At 42.9% G+C, this 21,831-nt stretch overlaps 1 protein-coding gene across 2 annotated transcripts in view; it reads left to right on the top strand.

Moving 5' to 3' along the window:
- Positions 1-21,831, top strand: part of LOC126412859 (uncharacterized) — a 126,951-nt gene that overhangs the window by 32,175 nt on the left and 72,945 nt on the right. For both annotated transcript variants that reach the window (XM_050082723.1, XM_050082724.1), the window contains exons 4-5: positions 18,467-18,566; positions 18,688-18,813. In XM_050082723.1, coding sequence (XP_049938680.1) covers positions 18,467-18,566; positions 18,688-18,813 — 226 coding nt within the window. The remainder of the gene's footprint in view (positions 1-18,466; positions 18,567-18,687; positions 18,814-21,831) is intronic.

Raw genomic sequence — 21,831 nt, 5'->3', positions numbered from 1 at the left:
CCAAGGAGTAGATGCCCATCTCCCTGGGGCATCGGGACTCCCAGCAATGGCCATCCTGCCAGGTGGCCTTTGCTGTGGCTGGGTGGCGCCCGTGGGGAGGGCCCTTGGTCGGAGTAGGTGGCATCAGGGTGGATGACACGCAATGACGCCTGGCACATCTTCTCTTGCTGGTGGCCAGCCACCAGCAGTCTCTAAGCGTTCGAGGGCCCATTTTAAAGGTAACGTTTATGACCCCAAATCGTCCCCCTCCTTCGCCACACCATGGGAGGAACGAAAGGCATTGAATGAAAGTGAGACGTATTCGCCCAGATATCTTGTCTGTACCAGAGCTGATGGGGAATCTTTTCTATCCGTGAAGCCTCAGTTCTTTGTAGAGCATTTAGAGGACAAGTTTGGGGAGGTGGAGGGCTTGTCCAAGATGCGGTCCGGATCGGTGTTGATAAAAACGGCATCCTCCGCCCAGTCGCAGGCCTTGCTCGCTTGTACTAAGCTGGGGGATGTCTCCGTAACTATCACACCCCATAAAAGTCTGAATATGGTCCAGGGCATTATCTTCCGCAGGGATCTCCTTTTACAGTCCGATGACGAGCTGCGCGCCAACTTGGAGCGACGAGGTGTCCATTTCGTCCGGCGCGTCCACCGGGGTCCGAGGGATCGTCAGGTTGCCACCGGTGCCTTCATCTTGGCCTTCGAGGGTGACACGTTACCTGAGAAGGTCAAGGTGATGGTGTACTGTTGTGATGTCAAGCCTTATATCCCTCCCCCGATGTGGTGCTTCAAGTGTTGGAAGTTCGACCATATGTCTTCACGCTGTGCTTCCGACCTCGTCTGTCGCGATTGCGGTCGACCATCCCATCCTGATCATCCCTGTGCCCCGCCTCCAATCTGTGTGAACTGTGGTGCGCACCATCCGCCTTGCTCACCGGACTGTCCAATTCTGCAGAAGGAGCGGAAGATCATGGAAATCAAGACTCTCGACCGCCTGACGTACACTGAGGCAAAGCGGAAATATGATCGGCTTCATCCAGTGCGCATGACATCTTCTTATGCCGCAACTGTCACTCCTGCTACAGTTCCATCCGCTCCAGTCAGCTCTCAGAGTCGAAGGCCCACACCTGCCCCCTTGATGGTGAGGGGCACTAAACTCCCTGTTGCTCCTGCTCCATCTACTTCAGGAGCAACACCCCCCCCCCCCCCAACCATCGGGGACATCAGTTCCCCCTTCCCAGCCGGAGAAGCGTAAGTCTTCTTCGGCTCCTCTCGCCAGGAAGGGATCCCTTGGGGATCTCCCTTCACAAGTTCTGACCGGTCCGAAAGCAAACAGCCGCAAGTGGCTCAAACAAACACCGGTCCCTGGTCGTAGGGCCTCCCGGTCGTCGTCTGTCCCTGACACTGACCCAGTGAGGCCCTCGCAGCCTGACCCACCGAAGGCACAGCGAGAGAAACAGAAGAAGACGCAAGTCCCCAAGGCTAACGAGGTTGCGGTGGCACCCATCCCACCGCTACCAACAAGCTCAGCGTCTGAGAACGAGGTCGAGATTCTGGCGTCTGCTGAAGACCTGGATCTCGCCGGTCCCTCAGACGCCATGGATGTCACTCGTGCGGGTTCTGAATCGGAGGCAGCGAGTGAAAAAGCGGCGTAAATTGTCTTCCTAGTCCCTTCACGCCTTCTCAGCCATGGACAACACCATCCTCCAGTGGAACTGCAGCGGTTTCTTCCACCATCTAGCTGAGCTCCGCCAACTTATCAGCCTTCATCCTTTCCTCTGCATTGCTCTGCAGGAAACTTGGTTTCCAGCAATGCGAACCCCCGCCCTCTGTGGGTATCGGGGTTATTATAAGAACCGAGCAGCTTATGAAAGGGTGTCTGGTGGCGTCTGCATATATGTCCTTCACTCTCTTCACAGCGAGTTTGTACCTCTCCAAACAGCTTTAGAGGCCGTCGCTGTTCGGGTGTGGACGCCACAGGCTGTTACCGTCTGCAGTCTTTACCTTCCACCGGATGGTGCTGTCGCGCAGCATGTCCTGGCTGCTCTGATAGCCCAATTGCCGTCACCTTTCTTGTTATTGGGCGACTTCAACACCCATAACCCTCTGTGGGGCGGGTCAGTGGCGACAGGTCGAGGCGCCATCATTGAGCATTTATTAGCACAGCTCGATCTTTCGCTTTTAAATGATGGTTCCTCCACACACTTTAGCGTGGCGCATGGCACATACTCCACCATTGACCTTTCCATCTGCAGCCCTAGCCTCTTACCGTCTGTCCAATGGCGAGTGCATGACGACCTGTGTGGTAGTGACCATTTTCCCATCTATTTGTCACTGCCCCAGTGTCGTTCTTCTGGGCGCCTGCCCCGCTGGGCTCTCCACAGGACTGACTGGCCGGCTTTTACTTCCGCTGCCACCATTGAGTCTCCCCCACAGGGTGACATTGACGAGGTGGTCCGTGTCTTAACCACTTCCATCTTTTCGGCGGACGAGGCTGCCATCCCCCGCTCTTCTGGACTCCCTCGGAGGAAGGCTATCCCCTGGTGGTCTTCGGAGATTGCTGAGGCTATTCGCGACCGTCGGCGGGCTCTCCAGCGTCATAGGCGGCACCCGTCTCTCGAGATCCTCATCGCCTTTAAGAGGCTCCGTGCCGGGGCCCGTCGTCTTATTGCATGGCGTAAGCAGGAGTGCTGGGAGAGGTATGTCTCCTCCTTGGGCTCCCGTGTCTCCCCCTCGCTCGTGTGGTCCCGGATCCGGCGGTTTTACGGATACCGGGCCCCTATGGGTGTCCCTGGGATCTCCTTGGACGGCGCTGTCTGCACGGACGCTGCCGCCATTGCTGAACACCTTACTGCGCACTTTGCTGAGAGCTCTGCGACTGCAACTTATCCCCCCGCCTTTCGCCATCTAAAGGAACGAGCCGAGCAGACGCCGTTATCATTCCACACGCGTCGTTCTGAAAAATACAATGTTCCTTTCAGCGAGAGGGAATTCCTCGCTGCCCTCGCCGATTGCCCTGATACAGCACCAGGACCAGACTGCATCCACACACAGATACTGAAGCATCTCTCCAGGGACTGCCAGAGATACATTCTCACCATCTTTAACTGCATTTGGAGCGAGGGCGTGTTCCCGTCGCAATGGCAAGAGGGTCTTATTGTCCCCATCTTGAAGCCCGGTGCGGACCCACTGGCGGTGGACAGCTATCGTCCCATTACCCTCACCAACGTTTTGTGCAAATTGCTTGAACGTATGGTGGGGCGGCGTTTGTGTTGGGTCCTTGAGTCGCACGGTCTTCTCGCTCCATCCCAGGGTGGCTTCCGTCGGGGCCGGACTGCAGTGGACAATTTGGTGCGGCTGGAATCTGCTATCCGTACGGCCTTTGCCAGACGTCAGCATCTCGTTGCTGTATTTTTTGATCTGCGGAAGGCGTATGACACCACATGGAGGCATCACATCCTTGCTACGTTGCTTGAGTGGGGTCTTCGTGGTCGGCTCCCGGCTTTTCTTCAAACCTTTCTATTGTGCCGCTCTTTCCGGTTGCAAGTCGGTGCCGCCTCTAGTTCATCTTATACACAGGAAAATGGGGTCCTGCAGGGCTCGGTGTTGAGCGTCTCCTTATTTCTAGTGGCCATTCATGGTCTGGCTGCAGCCGTGGGGTCGCCGGTGTCTCCTTCTTTGTATGCCAACGACTTCTGCATCTCCTTTAGCTCCACGACTACGGGAGTCGCCGAACGCAGGCTGCAAGTAGCCGTTCGAAAGGCCGCATCATGGGCTCTGACTCATGGTTTTCAGTTGTCTGCAGCCAAGACTCGAGTTATGCAATTCTGCAGGCGTCGGACGATCCACCCTCATCCTGAACTTTACCTCGACGGCCACTTGCTTGAAGTGGTGGACACTTGCCGCTTCTTAGGACTCGTCTTTGATGCCCGGCTCACATGGGTTCCTCATATTACTCAGCTGAAGCAAAAGTGCTGGCGGCACCTCAACGCCCTCCGCTGCCTGAGCCACACATCTTGGGGTGCGGATCGCTGCACCCTGTTGCGATTATACAGGGCCCTTGTGCAGTCCAGGCTTGATTATGGGAGCCTGGCCTATGGGTCTGCATCACCCTCAGTGTTGAAGTTGTTAGACCCCATACACCACTGTGGGGTTCGGCTTGCAACTGGCACTTTTCGTACGAGCCCCGTGGATAGTCTACTGGTGGAGGCCGGGGTTCCCCCGCTGCGGATTCGCTGCCATCGACTGCTCGCTGACTATGCTGTCCACGTGCATTGCTCCCTGGGCCATCCCAATCGTCGCCTGCTTTTCCCTGCCATGGTCCTCCATCTGCCCGAAAGGCGACCTAGATCTGGGCTTTCCATAGCTGTCCGCGTCCAGTCCCTGCTGTCGGGACTGGGGTCCTTCCCTCTTCTGCCTCCCTTCCGGGTCCGTGCACCTACGCCTCCCTGGTGTTTGCCCCGGCCGTCCGTCCGTCTGGACTTGGCACAGGGACCCAAGGACTCGGTTCTGCCTGTAGCCCTTCGTCGCCGTTTTCTCACACTCCTCGCCTCATTTTCGGGCTGTGAGGCTGTCTACACTGATGGTTCCCCGGTTGATGGTCGCGCTGCCTACGCTTTTGCTCACGTTGACCATGTTGAACAGCGCTCCTTGCCGGCTGGCTGCAGTATTTTTACTGCAGAGCTGGTGGCTATATTGCGCGCTCTTGAGCATATGCGTTCCTGCTCAGGTATGTCCATTGTCATCTGCAGTGACTCCCTGAGCAGCCTCCAGGCCATCGACCGCTGCTTTCCCTCTTCTCCTCTGGTATCCTCTATTCAGGAGTCTGTTTCTGCCATTACCCGTTCTGGTCGTTCGGTGGCCTTTGTTTGGACTCCAGGTCACATTGTCATCCCGGGGAACGAACGTGTTGACAGGCTGGCCAAAGGGGCGATCGACGCCCCAGCTTTGGAGATCGGCCTCACGGCTTGCGATCAGCAGCTGGTGTTGCGCCGTAAGGTGCTTGGGATGTGGGCTGATGAGTGGCGTGGCCTGCCATCCCTGAATAAGCTGCGGGCTGTTAAGGAGACGACCGATGTGTGGCGGTCCTCCTTGCGGGTCTCTCGCAAGGGGTCTGTTGTCCTGTGCCGGCTGCGCATTGTGCACACATGGATGACGCACGGCCACCTATTGCGACGTGAGGACCCACCTTTATGTCGCTGCGGCTCTGTTTTGACAGTGGTCCACATTTTATTAGACTGTCCACTTTTAGTTGTGCTCAGGCAGTCGTTCCCACTGCCTGACTCGCTCCCTGCCCTTTTAACAGATGACTCTGCTATTGCTGACTTAGTTTTACGTTTTATTCGGGCAGGGGGTTTTTATCATTTAATCTGAGTGTTTCTGTTTTATTTGATTGTTTTGTGTTGATTCTGGCCTTTGGCCTACGGTTTTAAACTCGGTTTTTAATGTGTTTTCGGTGGTTGGCTTTTCCTTTTTTTTTGTTCCTACGGTCGGCCAACCACCGTCGCACTCCGTGTGATCTTATTTTGTTTTGTCTGGTCCTTGTCTACGTTTCTTTTGTTCTGTGTCATCTGTCTCCTATTCTGTTGAACATATTTTATTCTCTGTGGGTATTTTTTAGTATTTTGGAAAAAGGGACCGATGACCTCTGCAGTTTGGTCCCTTTCATCCCTAAACCAACCAACCAACCATCACTTCCATACATGGCTACACTCCATACAAATACTTTCAGAAACGACTTCCTGACACTTAAATCTATACTCGATGTTAACAAATTTTTCTTCTTCAGAAACGCTTTCCTTGCCATTGCCAGTCTACATTTTATATCCTCTCTACTTCGACCATCATCAGTTATTTTGCTCCCCAAACAGCAAAACTCCTTTACTACTTTAAGTGTCTCATTACCTAATGTAATTCCCTCAGCATCACCCGACTTAATTCAACTACATTCCATTATCCTCGTTTTGCTTTTGTTGATGTTCATCTTATACCCTCCTTTAAAGACACTGTCCATTCCGTTCAACTGCTCTTCCGAGTCCTTTGCTGTCTCTGACAGAATTACAATGTCATCAGCGAACCTCAAAGTTTTTATTTCTTCTCCATGGATTTTAATACCTACTCTGAACTTTTCTTTTGTTTCCTTTATTGCTTGCTCAATATACAGATTGAATAACATCGGGGGATAGGCTACAACCCTGTCTCACTCCCTTCCCAACCACTGCTTCCCATTCATGCCCCTCGACTCTTATAACTGCCATCTGGTTTCTGTACAAATTGTAAATAGCCTTTCGCTCCCTGTATTTTACCCCTGCCGCCTTCAGAGTTTGAAAGAGAGTATTCCAATCAACATTGTCAAAAGCTTTCTCTAAGTCTACAAATTCTAGAAACGTAGGTTTGCCTTAATCTTTCATCTAAGATAAGTCGTAGGGTCAGTATTGCCTCACGTGTTCCAACATTTCTACAGAATCCAAACTGATCTTCCCCGAGGTTGGCTTCTATCAGTTTTTCCATTCGTCTGTAGTATTTTGCAGCTGTGACTTATTAAACTGATAGTTTGGTAATTATCACATCTGTCAACACCTGCTTTCTTTGGGATTGGAATTATTATATTCTTCTTGAAGTCTGAGGGTATTTCGCCTGTCTCATACATCTTGCTCACCAGATGGTAGAGTTTTGTCAGGACTGGCTCTCCCAAGACTGTCAGTAGTTCTAATGGAATGTTGTCTACTCCAGGGGCCGTGTTTCGACTCAGGTCTTTCAGTGCTTCTCCCTTACAATCACAGAATATGTGTCAACATACGTACCAGAACAAGGAAGCAGAGCCTCAGGGGTATATTTTTATGCAAAGAATTAAGCTGCATCATATCAACGAATACTATTTTTTTCTTAATCATTTGGGCATAACTTACATAGTAATTTGCCCCACTGAGTTGATGCTAACAGCTAAATCTACCTTCCAGATCGTCATTCTGAAACTCGCTCATCAGTCTGTAATCTGTTTTGTAATGTTCAAATACATATGGAATCAAGAATGAGAAAGTATCAAGAGTGTTGACTAGTGACTGAAAAGTCTGATGGCTTGAAGATTGGGAGCTAGAAACACTCTGCCTCCAGTTTTTCAATCTCGATGACATTTTTTTTTAAAAGCTCTAATTTTAAGAAACTATTTAGCCAAATAGGTTTCCTTACTGATTGTTGAATCTTTCACCTTCATATGCACCTCTAACATTCACTATGTGCCATCAGCCACAAATGATTTGTATGAACGATGCTGTATGTTGCGATTCTGAAAAGTCTGTGCCCCTAGAAGCTGAGATCTTTTAAGCAGCTACTGTTCTTGCACCAAAAATTTTCAGTGCTAGATTGATATCTTGCTTCTGAATGTTAGAAGTGAATAGGGCCTCAAATAACTACAAATGACTGTATTTTACTTATGCACCATTTTATTTTTGTACATCAGTTCCAAATACTCAAAAGCTGCAATAACTATAAGATCAAAATCAGGAACTTCGATGCTCTGTCAGGTTTACCAGTCCAGTTGTTACGCATACATTTGAGTGTATGTACATTGTAAAAAATTAAGAATAACTTTCTACTTTTATTGACAAGATGTGCAATACAAGGCTGCAGTACGCAATTTGGAGTAAGTATCTCATAAGCTTTCCGATTTACTGATACTGAAGCTAACACAGTAAGTCCAATTTTCTCTACTTCATTTATTAAATGTAATAGCATATTTTTTTAGATGTGGAGCTGTTAAATTGTGAACAGGTATAATAGTCTAAACATTTTTAAATTTTGGAAGGGGGGGGGGGGGGGGGGAGAGTGGTTGATAACAAGAACACCTGAGTTGTTTTAGCAAAATTATTATCGGTCTTGCTGGTACCTTATATTGTATCTCCCTTAGAGATCAAACAAGGCTCAATGTAAGTTTCATCCAGAAGCACGTTTACCACAAGTTCACAATCTTTCAAAAATTCCTTTTTAATCTTCAGGTACTCAAGTTTAAACTGTTTAAATTGAACTTTGCTATACGCTTCCTCACATTGCAAGGATGTGGCACATATAGATAACCACTATTGTGCCCAGCGACATTTGCAGATGGTGAATGTACATGAAGTGTAGCTGGCGATAATAATGTGTTCCCACTGTACTTCCAACTGTTGTTTTTATTTATAAACTGGATTTGCTCTATTATTAGTTGCAACTGTGAACATCTGTCGTCTGAAAAAAAAATTCTTCCAACATATTCATTTTGTGTTGAATCACAAAATTCTTGTTTAAAGTGTCTTCTTTAGGTACTATTGATTTGATATATTTAATTATACTACCTAAGACACACACAGATTTTATTGTCACACAACTGTGGGGCACTTTATGCTGAGGAATTTTATATTTACCCAAGGGAAGGAGGACACTCAGATCAGTCTTGACAGTTACATATCCAATAATATTAGGTATTTCATCAGTTGTACCAGTAAAACACAGCACTTATTTTTTTGTTCATTCTTAATACAGTATCAGTGTTCGTTGTTGAAATGGATACCACTAGAAAAATATTTGTATATGTCTTCCAAATCATGAATAGCATTCTGCTCTTCGTACTGCCTACAATCTTCCAGGCTTCTTTCTGTTTTCAAAATTTTCACTTTCTCCATCACATAACCTTCTGCAAGAGGGTCCAGTGATTGTCAAGTATTGTGGCAAATTAGAGAAATTGATGACCATGCAAAGGGTTTCAGCTTTGGATAACTCCTTATAAAGGTGTTTACTTTTCCATCAGCCGTGAACTGTTCCGTTTTTACTGTGCACTCTTCACTAAAATGCTTCATGCATATTATAGGCTTCTGTAACTTTGAAAAGTCAGTGGAATTTTTCTCAACCACATTTTCTTCGGTTCTTCATCACTGGGTAAAGAAAATCTGCTGGCTTTTTCATTTTGTAATTTCTTTTACAGTCAGCCACACTACAGCACCTTGACATTTTTAATACCTGAAGAAGGATGTTCAGTGTATCTATTACAATATAAATATACACAAAATGACATAACCTTAAAGGATAGTTTGTGAGAACCTTGAAGATACTTGTTTACATTGATCATGAAGACATTACAATTGCTACTTATACTAGCAGTTAAGAAACACTTACCATTAATAGAACTGTAACTTAAAAAATTTCACTTCAGCAGCTGAAGTGAACAAACAAATAACACACAAGTTCATGTAGAGGTCCTGAATCGCATGTGCAATTGAACCAATAAACTCACATGGAACAGATCATGGCCACTGCAGGCAAAGAACTACTTTGCCTATGTCACAAACAAGGCGGCTTCCAGTACCCGGGCCAGTATTTTTAGTCGGCTGTGATCTAGTCCATAGTGTGTCAATACGGCACTGCTCAATATATGCGCCTGACAAGTGACCAAATGAAGCATTTGTTTAATTAAGGCAAGCACTTCATTGCAGCCTTGTGCTACTAAACATAGAGGCTTTTTCTGTGAATCTTATTGCCATCTGTATGTAACCCAGGAATTAATTTTTACAAAGAATGATTGCAGTTCTTTGAGAATGTGAAATGTCACTGGTTTGGCAACAGCTACAAGATGGTGTTGACCAAATACCACCAGTGTTAAAAATGTAGCCCATGTACTCAACCACTTCTACGGAAAGGGTTTTTTTGCAAATTGAATGACACCTTGCAACACTGCAAACATTGTAAAAAAGAATCACTTAAAAAATACTTAAAAAAGAATTACTTAAAAAATAATTGCCTGATTGACATAGAAATGAGGTAAAGGAATATAAAATTAGAAAAATGCAATAACCTTGAAATATATGATTTATTTTAATTGATCCCTAAATGGGGATTTTGGCACATGCCACTCACTTTTTACATTTTCTTTTATTTTTTGTGCCAGACAACAAAACAATCAATATGGAGTCCCACATTGCACACTGGATACTGTTTCCTCACATTTTTCTTGCAAATTGTGCATTTTCTTTGTTTCGCCTAGTGTTGTGCATTCAGTCACAGGTTCGTTTCCAGAAGTCCTGAGTTCAATTGGTACAAGTGAAAGGGATAACTGTGGGTATGACGGATGTCCTGCCCTTTTCGGATCAGAAGGAGCACATGATTGAACAAGATATGCCCTTGTCACCATCCTCCAGAATTGAAGCAATGGAGTACTTTCATTTGAGAGACAGCATTTTAACCAGTGCTACATCTAATGCATTGGTGAACAATGGGAAGTACATTTCTTACCATGAATTTTCACACAATATTTCTCCACATTCCAGTCCAGTTTGTCCACACCTCTCATATGATTGTTATATTCTGAAATCACTCTTGGCTGTGGAACTTGCACTTGTTTGTTCCCTGCTTTGCTCCATCTCTTTACTTGGCTTACTGGATGCCTTGTCGCATTGTTTGACAAGAGCTTTACGCAGTTATCATCCTGCCATATTACTGCCATTCTTGTTAAATCTAAAGTCATACGCTCCTCTTCGTTTCTTCTTCAGGCTGTTCTCAGATTCTATTGGACAGTTATTCATTCACTTCATACAGGCAGTTCCACTTGCCCTTACTCTCATTTCGGAGAGCTCTTTCATCAAATAGAAGCTCATGAAAAAGTTATCAAAATATTCTGTGAAGTTCAGGAGTGTGCAGAAAAGAAATCATATTCAACACAACTGATCTGCCAAGTTCCAGAACTGAGACATCATTTCTATCCTTCGAATTTCCTTCGTAGACTGACATATGGTAACAAACTGCTTTGAGAACAGCACATGGCTCACTGTTTGAATCCAAATCTCACTGGTTTCCCACGAATGAATTGTTTTAGGTAATGGTGGCCTAATATCATACCATTTGCTCATCAGTGCTCAGGCTGTCGGAAAAAACTCAAAATTCCATGAAATTATTATTCAGTAAATCCATCGACGGATGAGTTTTAAAAAGTTGATACCTTTCACCAGGTGGAATTCTGTTTAGACGTGTATTAGCATTAAAATGAAGGTGGCGCTTTATTTCCAGATATCTGTTGCGACTTATATATCAAAGTCATCATCTTCATTCCGATATAGCTTTTCCTATGGGTGAGCATGGTATCCAGTGAAAAGTAGTATATCAATGAACTTTTTTGTGCATCCATTGGATAACTCATAGCTGTGACTATTGTTCTGTGTAGCATATCGGACACTTTCACCGACAATCAAGTCCAGTACATGTCATCAAAAAATTCTTCAAAGCACTCAACTGCAAATTTTCCTTTTACTGCTGCTACCAAATTTGATTTTTGCTGTTCACTTTCTGGTGTGTCAGGATAGGTCTTAGAGTAAGTCGCATCTGCTGTTGACCAGCTAGAAGTGATAATAGCTTTCACTTTCTTCTGTCATTGGCCTGCATATTCCTCATTTTCCTTTTCTCTTTGCCATGAATTTCCAAGAACCTGGCACATCAGATGGAACAGTATTTTCAAATATATTTTCGTCGATATCTTCACAGTCAGACATCTCACCTACACGATCTGGAGGGAGCTCGACAATGTCAGTGGTCTCATTCACATCACCAAAAGAAGCCATGAAGTGCGGGTCATTTACAATTCTTCAATTTTCCTCACAGAAAGTGCTTCATAGTGACTCATTGTGACTGAGGAGCAAATAAAAGCAAAATAAAGTTTTACATGAGAATTGCCATAGCCCCAAATGGGGATTGAAGGTCAGACAGGTGTCAAGCAGAAATGAAATAGGTCTTTGAAATAAATGATAAATAAACATCTTCTCAAACCATTAAATATACCTGTATACAGATATTGGAAGTTATTTACATAATAATGTAACTTACACGGTTTTGAAAATGTGTAACTCTTGTAACACTGAAAAATGTAGCTTCTTCAGAGAAATAAAAGTGTACAACTCATTTGTTTAACAACTGATGAAGCTTCAATGCAAGTGCTCGACAGAGGTCTGGAAAACAATGGGAAATGGTAGCATTCATTGCCAGCATCATCAGAATTGCAAAATTTCCGTTGCAAAGCCAAGTCCCCATATGGGGATAATGACACTTAATGTGTTAATCTGTTAACCCTGACGATGACAGCAATGCATTGTCATGGACTCCACAAGACACAGAAAGCATGAGGAAGACATGTTGATCCATTAGCTCTTAATTCCTGCCAACAATTCCTATTGATTAGAATTGGGTCACACACAATTTGCTTGACTCAGATGTGGAGCGCTTGTCAGAATTGTAATGATGTGACCTGGTGTGGGGGACAACAAGTACCCTCTTGTACATAGTCTTTCAAGTGTTTTTCAAGTTATTCCGACACTGTATATAAGTGATGCAGTGACACTTTGTCTCTCTGGTGGTACAGATCAATTGGATTAAATTTTCAGCACTAATTATATCATACACTGAAAACTCATGATCAGTAAAAATAAAGTCTCAAAAATCAAGATTTATTCTTACTATAACCGCCATAGGTGAATTAGTGAATGGATGCTCATCACCTGATAGTAGCTTCCTGTATCATTTGTCAGTGCGTGATGGTGACCAGTTAATCAGGGACTGGAACTACTCGACAGTGGCTCCACCATCTGCTTCGTGTACTGGCAAGTGGGACGCATGTCGTCCTGTGGTTTTTAACTTAATAATGAAGCAATCATTTTTTAACTCTCTCATCAGCTTGTGTGTGCTTCATTGTCCTCAAGTATAGACTACTACTGCCAGATCACTACTTTGGCTTTTGAGATGAGGCAGTATCAGTCCATAATTATTTTGGACTCATAGTAGATGAGATGGTGTTCAACAATGTACTTTATCATATGATAGCAGTTCCTGTCAATGACAGAGACTAAATTAACAGTAGCATCTCACCTGAAGATGACATCCAGGTGGACTTCCAAAGTATTATGTCGATTTGAAGATATGGCTGCAGACCCAAGACGAGTATCACAAGTCACTCTATTGGGGAAGCTTTAAAAGTCATGGTAGATATTACTAATGACCTATAAAAAAATAAATGGACAAACACAAATTAACAGTGCTGGATTAAGATGCCTGATGGTATCAGTGTTCCAGTAGAGTACAAACTATTCCAGAGAGAACTTATCAAACTTGTTATGATTAGTTTAGATTAAATGTACTTTTTGATCCATAGTGAGGAGATCCTCAAAGATGTAGAATGTGTCAGAAAACAAGAACGCAGAACACATATTTACAAAGAAATTGCAACTATTAAATAGTCCTAAGGGATGTGGAGTAAGTCAAAAAATCGTAAACAGATGTTCATTTAAAAGGTAATAATGGAGTTGCCACAAAACAAGCAAATGACAATACACTGAGGTGCATGTGATAATTCTTATGCCTCTGTAGTCATGTATAGTCAAGAAGAAAAGTCAGTTTACAATACACATTTACAGTAGTTGAGAAATAAACACATTATAACAGTGAAGTAGTAAATATTTCATCGATCCAATTACATATTAGTATTTCCAGTTACATGAACAGGTCACAGCAGAACTTTTTTGGTTCACGCCACAAATAATATGTATTACAAGTTTTTGGACACATAATACTTAAGCGTGGCTTCCTAAGCTACCCCAAAAAAATGATCCTGTATGACATTATGGAATGAAAGTAAGCAAAGCATGCTAGGTTTTTTTTTTTTTTTTTTTTTTGTCACCTATGCCTGACAACATGCACATTACAAATACACTCCTGGAAATTGAAATAAGAACACCGTGATTTCATTGTCCCAGGAAGGGGAAACTTTATTGACACATTCCTGGGGTCAGATACATCACATGATCACACTGACAGAACCACAGGCACATAGACACAGGCAACAGAGCATGCACAATGTCGGCACTAGTACAGTGTATATCCATCTTTCGCAGCAATGCAGGCTGCTATTCTCCCATGGAGACGATCGTAGAGATGCTGGATGTAGTCCTGTGGAACGGCTTGCCATGCCATTTCCACCTGGCGCCTCAGTTGGACCAGCGTTCGTGCTGGACGTGCAGACCGCGTGAGACGACGCTTCATCCAGTCCCAAACATGCTCAATGGGGGACAGATCCGGAGATCTTGCTGGCCAGGGTAGTTGACTTACACCTCCTAGAGCGCGTTGGGTGGCACGGGATACATGCGGACGTGCATTGTCCTGTTGGAACAGCAAGTTCCCTTGCCGGTCTAGGAATGGTAGAACGATGGGTTCGATGACGGTTTGGATGTACCGTGCACTATTCAGTGTCCCCTCGACGATCACCAGTGGTGTACGGCCAGTGTAGGAGATCGCTCCCCACACCATGATGCCGGGTGTTGGCCCTGTGTGCCTCGGTCGTATGCAGTCCTGATTGTGGCGCTCACCTGCACGGCGCCAAACACGCATACGACCATCATTGGCACCAAGGCAGAAGCGACTCTCATCGCTGAAGGCGACACGTCTCCATTCGTCCCTCCATTCACGCCTGTCGCGACACCACTGGAGGCGGGCTGCACGATGTTGGGGCGTGAGCGGAAGACGGCCTAACGGTGTGCGGGACCGTAGCCCAGCTTCATGGAGACGGTTGCGAATGGTCCTCGCCGATACCCCAGGAACAACAGTGTCCCTAATTTGCTGGGAAGTGGCGGTGCGGTCCCCTACGGCACTACGTAGGATCCTACGGTCTTGGCGTGCATCCGTGCGTCGCTGCGGTCCGGTCCCAGGTCGACGGGCACGTGCACCTTCCGCCGACCACTGGCGACAACATCGATGTACTGTGGAGACCTCACGCCCCACGTGTTGAGCAATTCGGCGGTACGTCCACCCGGCCTCCCGCATGCCCACTATACGCCCTCGCTCAAAGTCCGTCAACTGCACATACGGTTCACGTCCACGCTGTCGCGGCATGCTACCAGTGTTAAAGACTGCGATGGAGCTCCGTATGCCACGGCAAACTGGCTGACACTGACGGCGGCGGTGCACAAATGCTGCGCAGCTAGCGCCATTCGACGACCAACACCGCGGTTCCTGGTGTGTCCGCTGTGCCGTGCGTGTGATCATTGCTTGTACAGCCCTCTCGCAGTGTCCGGAGCAAGTATGGTGGGTCTGACACACCGGTGTCAATGTGTTCTTTTTTCCATTTCCAGGAGTGTAGATTTATTTAGACACTTCAGCATTTGTATGGTGTGCTCCTCCGAGTTGAATTTGCTGTCAAGCAGTCTTTTTCTTGCTCCTCAGTATTTGTCCCACAAGGCAATAAGATCTGCCCTTTTGGTTCTCTGTCTCCATTTGACATAATCTTGTGCTCGATTGAGGTGGAGATCTGCTATCGCGAGGTCTATGTGGAGAGTATTAGTCAATGCGGACTCAGTCTCCTGATAGGTCATTTACCATTGACTTTCAGTGAAAACTTGCATTTTGCTATTGTGCCTTGGTCTGCCTGAAATGTGTGTCTTTATACCAACATAGATGGCTTTCTCAAGCTGTAATCCCAAGAATTTAAGACACTCAATCTCTTCTATCTTCCTGTCATCATATTTTGGGTATATGATGTGGAGAAATCTCTTAAAAGTTCTGAATTGAATATAGTTCATTTTTTAAAGTTTAGTGTGAAAATAATAGGTTAGGGACCAATATTTTGTACCTGTATTTGATTTGCTATTTATTGCAGTGTTCATATCATCTGGTAATGTTACTGATGAAAGGTCATTAATATACACAAATCAATGCATTCCCAGTTGGATAACTCCTTATAGCTTAATCCAGGATGATGTGAACCATTTTTCAGCATTTCCTGTTACATCATAATGTTCTAATTTACTTAAAAGAAGTAACCAAATTCACAACTACGCCAGGAATAGTTTTGTCTTGTGGATTTGAGAAAAAGAAGAGATGCTGTCATGACAAAAAAAAAAATATATATGTGAATAAAAATAATTATTTCATTTGTCAGAATAACATTCAGTTAACGGTTGCATAGTTAGGAAAATTATATTGCGTAACTGATTTTAATAGATTAATTTGTCATCTGCAGAAACTTAATATTGGTTTAGGAGACATCACTATCTTCTTCACAGAAGCGTGACATGCCAAAAATATACATAAGTATATGATAATTATAAATACAGATTGATAATTTACAGTAAATGAATCACATTTGCTATAAATTATAATGTATAAATTGTAATATTATTCATTCTCTGTAAATTATCCTCTGTGCTTATAATTATCACATATAATATGTACATTTTGGGATTACTAGACCCGGGTATTCGTGACATATCGCACTTTTTATGACATTTCTGAACATGTTTCACAGCGATCATTTCACCCCATTGCTTTTTACCACATGGATTTCACTTCATTTAATTCAGATTACACAAATTGCACCCACATTTATTACTTTACTGCAAAACCTCTTGTTAGTTTTAAGTATAGGTGTACTATCAGCTATAAAATAGATCAGTGATATCTACAACTTACAAATTATATTGAATCACTAAAAATCATCAGTTTTAAAAAATATGATGTTATTCGATACATAAAAAGTCTACTAACCAAGCGGTAGCAGGAGAACACACATATAAAAGCTATTAAAGGCTGGAAGCTTTCAGAGCCAGTGGCTTCTTCTTCTAGTGGAATGGTTGAAGGGTGAAGGAGGAGAACTGGTGAGATTTAGGAAAAGAGGTAGAGTTTGGAAAAGTTGCCCAGAACCCCAGGTTTGGGGAGACTTATTGATCAGGATGAGAAGGAAAGACTGACTCTTGGGGACTGCAGCAGACGAGATTTGACAACCTGAGAGCTTAAAGGTGGAAGATAGGACAATATACAAAACAGAGATTGCTGCCAAAACATCATGCACAAGTTAATTAGAGTGAAAAGCTAAGTGCATTATACGTGAGGGGGTCGGAGAGAAATAGACAGATCAGAAAATGAAAGATGTAGAAAACTAAAAGGGAGTGGAGGAAAGAATAGTTACTATGAAGTAATGCTGAGACCAAAGAACTTGTGTAAATTAAGGCCAAGTGAGTGGCAAGAACCAAGGACATGTTGTAGTGCCAGTTCCCACCTGCAGAGTTCTGAAAAACTGGTATTTGGGTGAAGAATCCTGATGGCATATGTGGTGAAACAGGCACTGAGGTCACATCTGCCTTGTTGTAGAGCACAATCTGCAACAGGATTTGTGTGTTTCCACTTTATACTCTGTGCCTATGTTCAATTATTCTTACTGATAACCTGGTGATGGTCATGTCAGTGTAAAAGGCCGAACAGCTGGTATACGATGTGTTGTTTCACAGGGGGGCTCTCTGTTTGAGGCCCTAAAATGAGGTTCATTTGGCCCAACATTTTGCTCACCACACTTAGAAAAGCTTTTTGTCACCCTCTCAATCTCCACAATATCCTTGTCAGACCCTATTCTGGTTCTTGCCACCCACTTGGCCTAAATTTACATTAATTTCTTTGGTCTTGGCATTACTTCACAGTAATTGTTCCTTTCTTCACTCCGATTTAGTTTTCTACATCTTTCAGTTTCTAACCAGAGTTTTTTTAATCCCCCCACCTTCCTCCCCCACCCCCCACCCCTATCACAAACAATGCACGTATCTTTTCGCTCTTATCAACTAGTGCACAATGTCTTGGCGGTAATCTGTCATGCACATTGCCCTATGTTCCATCTTTCAGTTCTCTGTTTTCAGATCTTGTCCAATGAAGTCCCCAAGAGTCAGTATTTCCTTCTCGTCTTGTCCAGTAAGTCTCCTCTGACATGGGATTCTGGGCAGCTTTTCCGATCTCTACCCCTTTTCCCAGACCTCACCAATCCTTTTCCTTCGCCTCTCTTCCTTCCCCTTTAACCCTTCTGCCAGAAGAAGGAGCCACTGGCTCTGAAAGCTTGCAGGCTTTAATAGCTTGCTTGGTGAGTAAACCTTTTATGTATCCACTGACATTAAAAAATATATTGTAATATGAGCATTTCTTGACTGAGATTCTGTTGCATAACTATACAATCCTGTATCATGTTGCATTTCATTTTGTTATACAGCAAACTGCACTCTATTTCGTTTACACCAGGCAGTTGGGTTATTGTACAAAAATATCAGTTTTTGCTTAAGTTCCACAACTTTTTATTTCACTTCATCTAGGCATTTGGGCTTCAAGTCCACCTGCAGACATTACTGCTTGAAAGATATCATCTGTGCAACAATCACATCGCAAAACACATTTTTAACCCAAAACATTGTCAGAAAGAGGCTTAAAAAGTGATTTCTCTTGTGTGATAATTACAAAGTTTCACCAGAAATCCACAATCAAATAAATGATACATAAAATACAGCAAAGAAAATTATATTTATGGCAGTATATAAAAAACTATTGTGTAATGTGTTATAAAGTTTGTTGAATTTTATGATCATTATTTTAAAAAGTATGTATAAGTTTAAATACAAATAATCCTCTCAGAAAATAGCAATAATTTGAAATATTCATAAAATTTTAGCCTTACAACTGGTATTACAGTGAGGGAACCCTCAGCGTTGTCAACTTGAAGAAGAAACCCTTTATAATTTCTGTGCAAGGCAGATATCTGGACAAAATATGTAAGCACTCTTTTTATAAAATTTTTGTTCCTATTCTGAAAATATTTTTTTTTATTTTAAAATAAATATTTGACCCATTTTCCAATTACCCAAAGAAAATCTTACGACACTGTTTTTGCAGGTTCTGTTCCACTAGAAGAAAATAATGGTGAATGGAAACCTTGCCTCTCATCAACCATAACAAAATGTGCCCCCATTCGACGAAAACCCATATATCAAATAAAAGCAAGGAATGTAAAAGGACGAGGTTAGTAGGCTACAAAATCTTAACAACTACTTCTCAGCATACATAAGATCAAAATATGACAATTTCTTTCAACTGATACAAGGTTAGCTACAGACTGTTTTATTTCACTCTTCGCAAAAACAATAACCTGAAAACAAAATATAAGATCATGTGTAGACCATATTTTCACATTACGACAGATTTTGGAGAAACATAGGGAAAAATCAAAAAATATAGGATTAATTTTCATGGATCTAGAAAAAGCATATGATACTGTTCCAAGAAAATTACTTTGGAGAGCACTACATATGGCAAACATAAACCCTCCCTTGATTAAAATAATACAACAGATGTATAAAGATAACATTTGCCAAGTGAAAGTTGGTAATAAACTTTCACAGAAATTTAGAACAAGCAAAGGCCTTTTACAAGGCTGTCCCACATCACCATCATTATTTAAAATCTATGTAGATATTAGCCTTAGAATATGGTCTCGTAAATGTAATAGTATGGGATTAGAAATAAGAGATGGAGTTTACCTACATCATTTATTATTTGCTGATGATCAAGTAATCGTAGCACAAGATGGGGAGGATGCTAACTATATGTGCAATCAACTAGCAGTAGCATACAAAACTTGGGATTTGAAGATTAATTACCAAAAAACAGAATACTTGACTAATGATTCAGATGAGCTATACATTGAAGGAAAGAAAATCAAAAAGATAAACACTTTCTGTTATTTAGGATCCATTTTAGAAATCAAGGGAAAATCAGAGTCAGAAATCAATAAAAGAATTAGTAGCGGACGGAGGGTCATTGGGATGCTTAACTCAGTCTTATGGAGCAGTAATGTAATGAGCAGAACTAAAAAACTAATATACAAATCCATATTAGAGAGTGTGGTTCTGTATGGAACGGAGACCTGGACAATTAACATGAAGCACATTAAAAAATTACAAGCTCTAGAGATGGACTTTTGGAGAAGATCGGCAAGAATCTCCAGGAAAGAAAAGATAAGGAACACCGAAGTAATAAGGAGAATGGAAATAAAAGAAAGAATATATGACGTAATGGATGGGAAGAAATTACAGTGGTACGGGCATGTACGACGAATGGAGAAAACCAGAATACCAAAATTGATACTGGAGTCGGAACCGGAGGGGAGAAGAAGAAGAGGACAACCTATGACAACCTGGCTCCAAAATGTACAGCACATAATGAGGAGAATGGGCGCAGAGGAAGAGAACACACAAGATCGAAACACCTGGAGAAATATTTTGAGATTATAGTTTAAGAATGTTTATTGTTTGTATTGTAATTTCCAAGTAAATTATTATGTTGGAGATAAGCCTCTGTAATGAGGAAAAGCTCAAAATAATAAATAAAAAATCAACGAAAGGTTCCTATTCTTTCTAATCCAGTCATTCACAATTGGACTAAATTCTATATCAGACAAACAGGAAGAAACTTTGGAATCGGATTTAATGAGCATACAAGAAACTGTGAAAGTAATCAGTCAAGTTTTCACTTACACCTACAAAGCCAAAATCATAAGGCTAGGCAGATCAAAAATGCTTTTGCAGATTCTACATAAAGCATCTAAAGGTTATGTTATGAACATCTTAGAAGAATTGGAAATTTACACTCACACGAAAAAATATCCAAACAAAGTCCTTAACAAACAAATCTGAAACATAAAAACTGCTTAGAAAATTTTATTTAAATATGTGACGTAATTTACTCTGTAAATATAAAGCATTGCTGGAGTGAAAACTATCAAACAACTGCCAAAAAGCCCACTAAGAAAAAACTATACAGTTTACAATAACAACATATTACCAGACAGAACACTCACTATGAGCTGCATTGTGGATGTCATTCCACATAGATGCAAGTACAGTGTAATGTAATATTACATAGAAAATACATAGACACAAGTGTACTGTAACAATTATAATATCTCCACAGGAACACTTGGAAATGGCAGTTTTGCCAAAATGAACTTTCTGCAAATCAGGTAATCATTATGAATTAAATAAAACAATTTGTAGCTATCATTGGACCAGTTGGGAAAAAAGTCATAGACTACAGGATATTCACTTTCAAGTAACTTGTGGAAATAATAGAAATAGTGAGGCTACCATGATACGCTCATTTTCTTGTAATGAATGTGTTAAATGATGCATCTTATGGTGCAGCTGACATCCTGGAACATCCTCATCTGCTTTGGATGGGTGGGTGCTTGTGCACACAGCTGTGGTTACCAAATAAATCTTTGAGGAAAGGTACTTTTCCTGACAGACCCAACCACTTATACTTGGGGTCTACCTCACAGATCACTATTCTCAAGTAACTATGCAGGCAACCATCTGAATACTATAGAAGGGTTGTATTTGTGTACATGATACAAACCTCAGAATTATTTTTTCTTCTTCCCCTTACTCTTGAATGTAGTTTTATTTTATGGTAGCCAGCCAAAAATTCAACAGCCACAGATAAAAAATTTGGATATGAAATGTCTTCCGACAAAATACCTGAAACACATTCTGCACCACTTTCCAGATGTGTAGACATTCAGTATCATTTAGAAATAATATTTTGAATGTGCTGCATCCATAAGCTTTGCACATGACTGCAGCTACCCAGCAACACAGTTGAGACCAGCAGGTTGCTGCATTCCAGTACCATAGGCATCTACCATCGATGTTACCACACTAACCGGCAGGCAGTATTCTCGATCAAAACACTAGTCAGTGTCCTCACACATCGTGTCAACATTATGGCCAACCAAAACATGCCAGTTTGTTTGCCTTGGAAATGGACTGTGCCCACTTCGCCAACAGTGGCACTTGTATCATTGCTGAGGCAGTGACATTCTTGGGCACTACTTCACATCTGGCAATCATGTGTCCATTGGGCACAGAATGGAGATCCATCTTTGAGGCTTGTATTTAAGGTAGCACTCAGCCATTGGCAAGCAGTTCATTTCACTGAGCCAAACAGTTCCTTCGCAGGACCTAATCTGGATCTACACCT

Source organism: Schistocerca serialis, chromosome 7 (genome assembly GCF_023864345.2).
Source record: "Schistocerca serialis cubense isolate TAMUIC-IGC-003099 chromosome 7, iqSchSeri2.2, whole genome shotgun sequence".
NCBI lineage: Eukaryota > Metazoa > Arthropoda > Insecta > Orthoptera > Acrididae > Schistocerca > Schistocerca serialis.
Note: the sequence above shows the minus strand (reverse complement) of the source record. Positions and strands in the feature narration are given on the sequence as shown.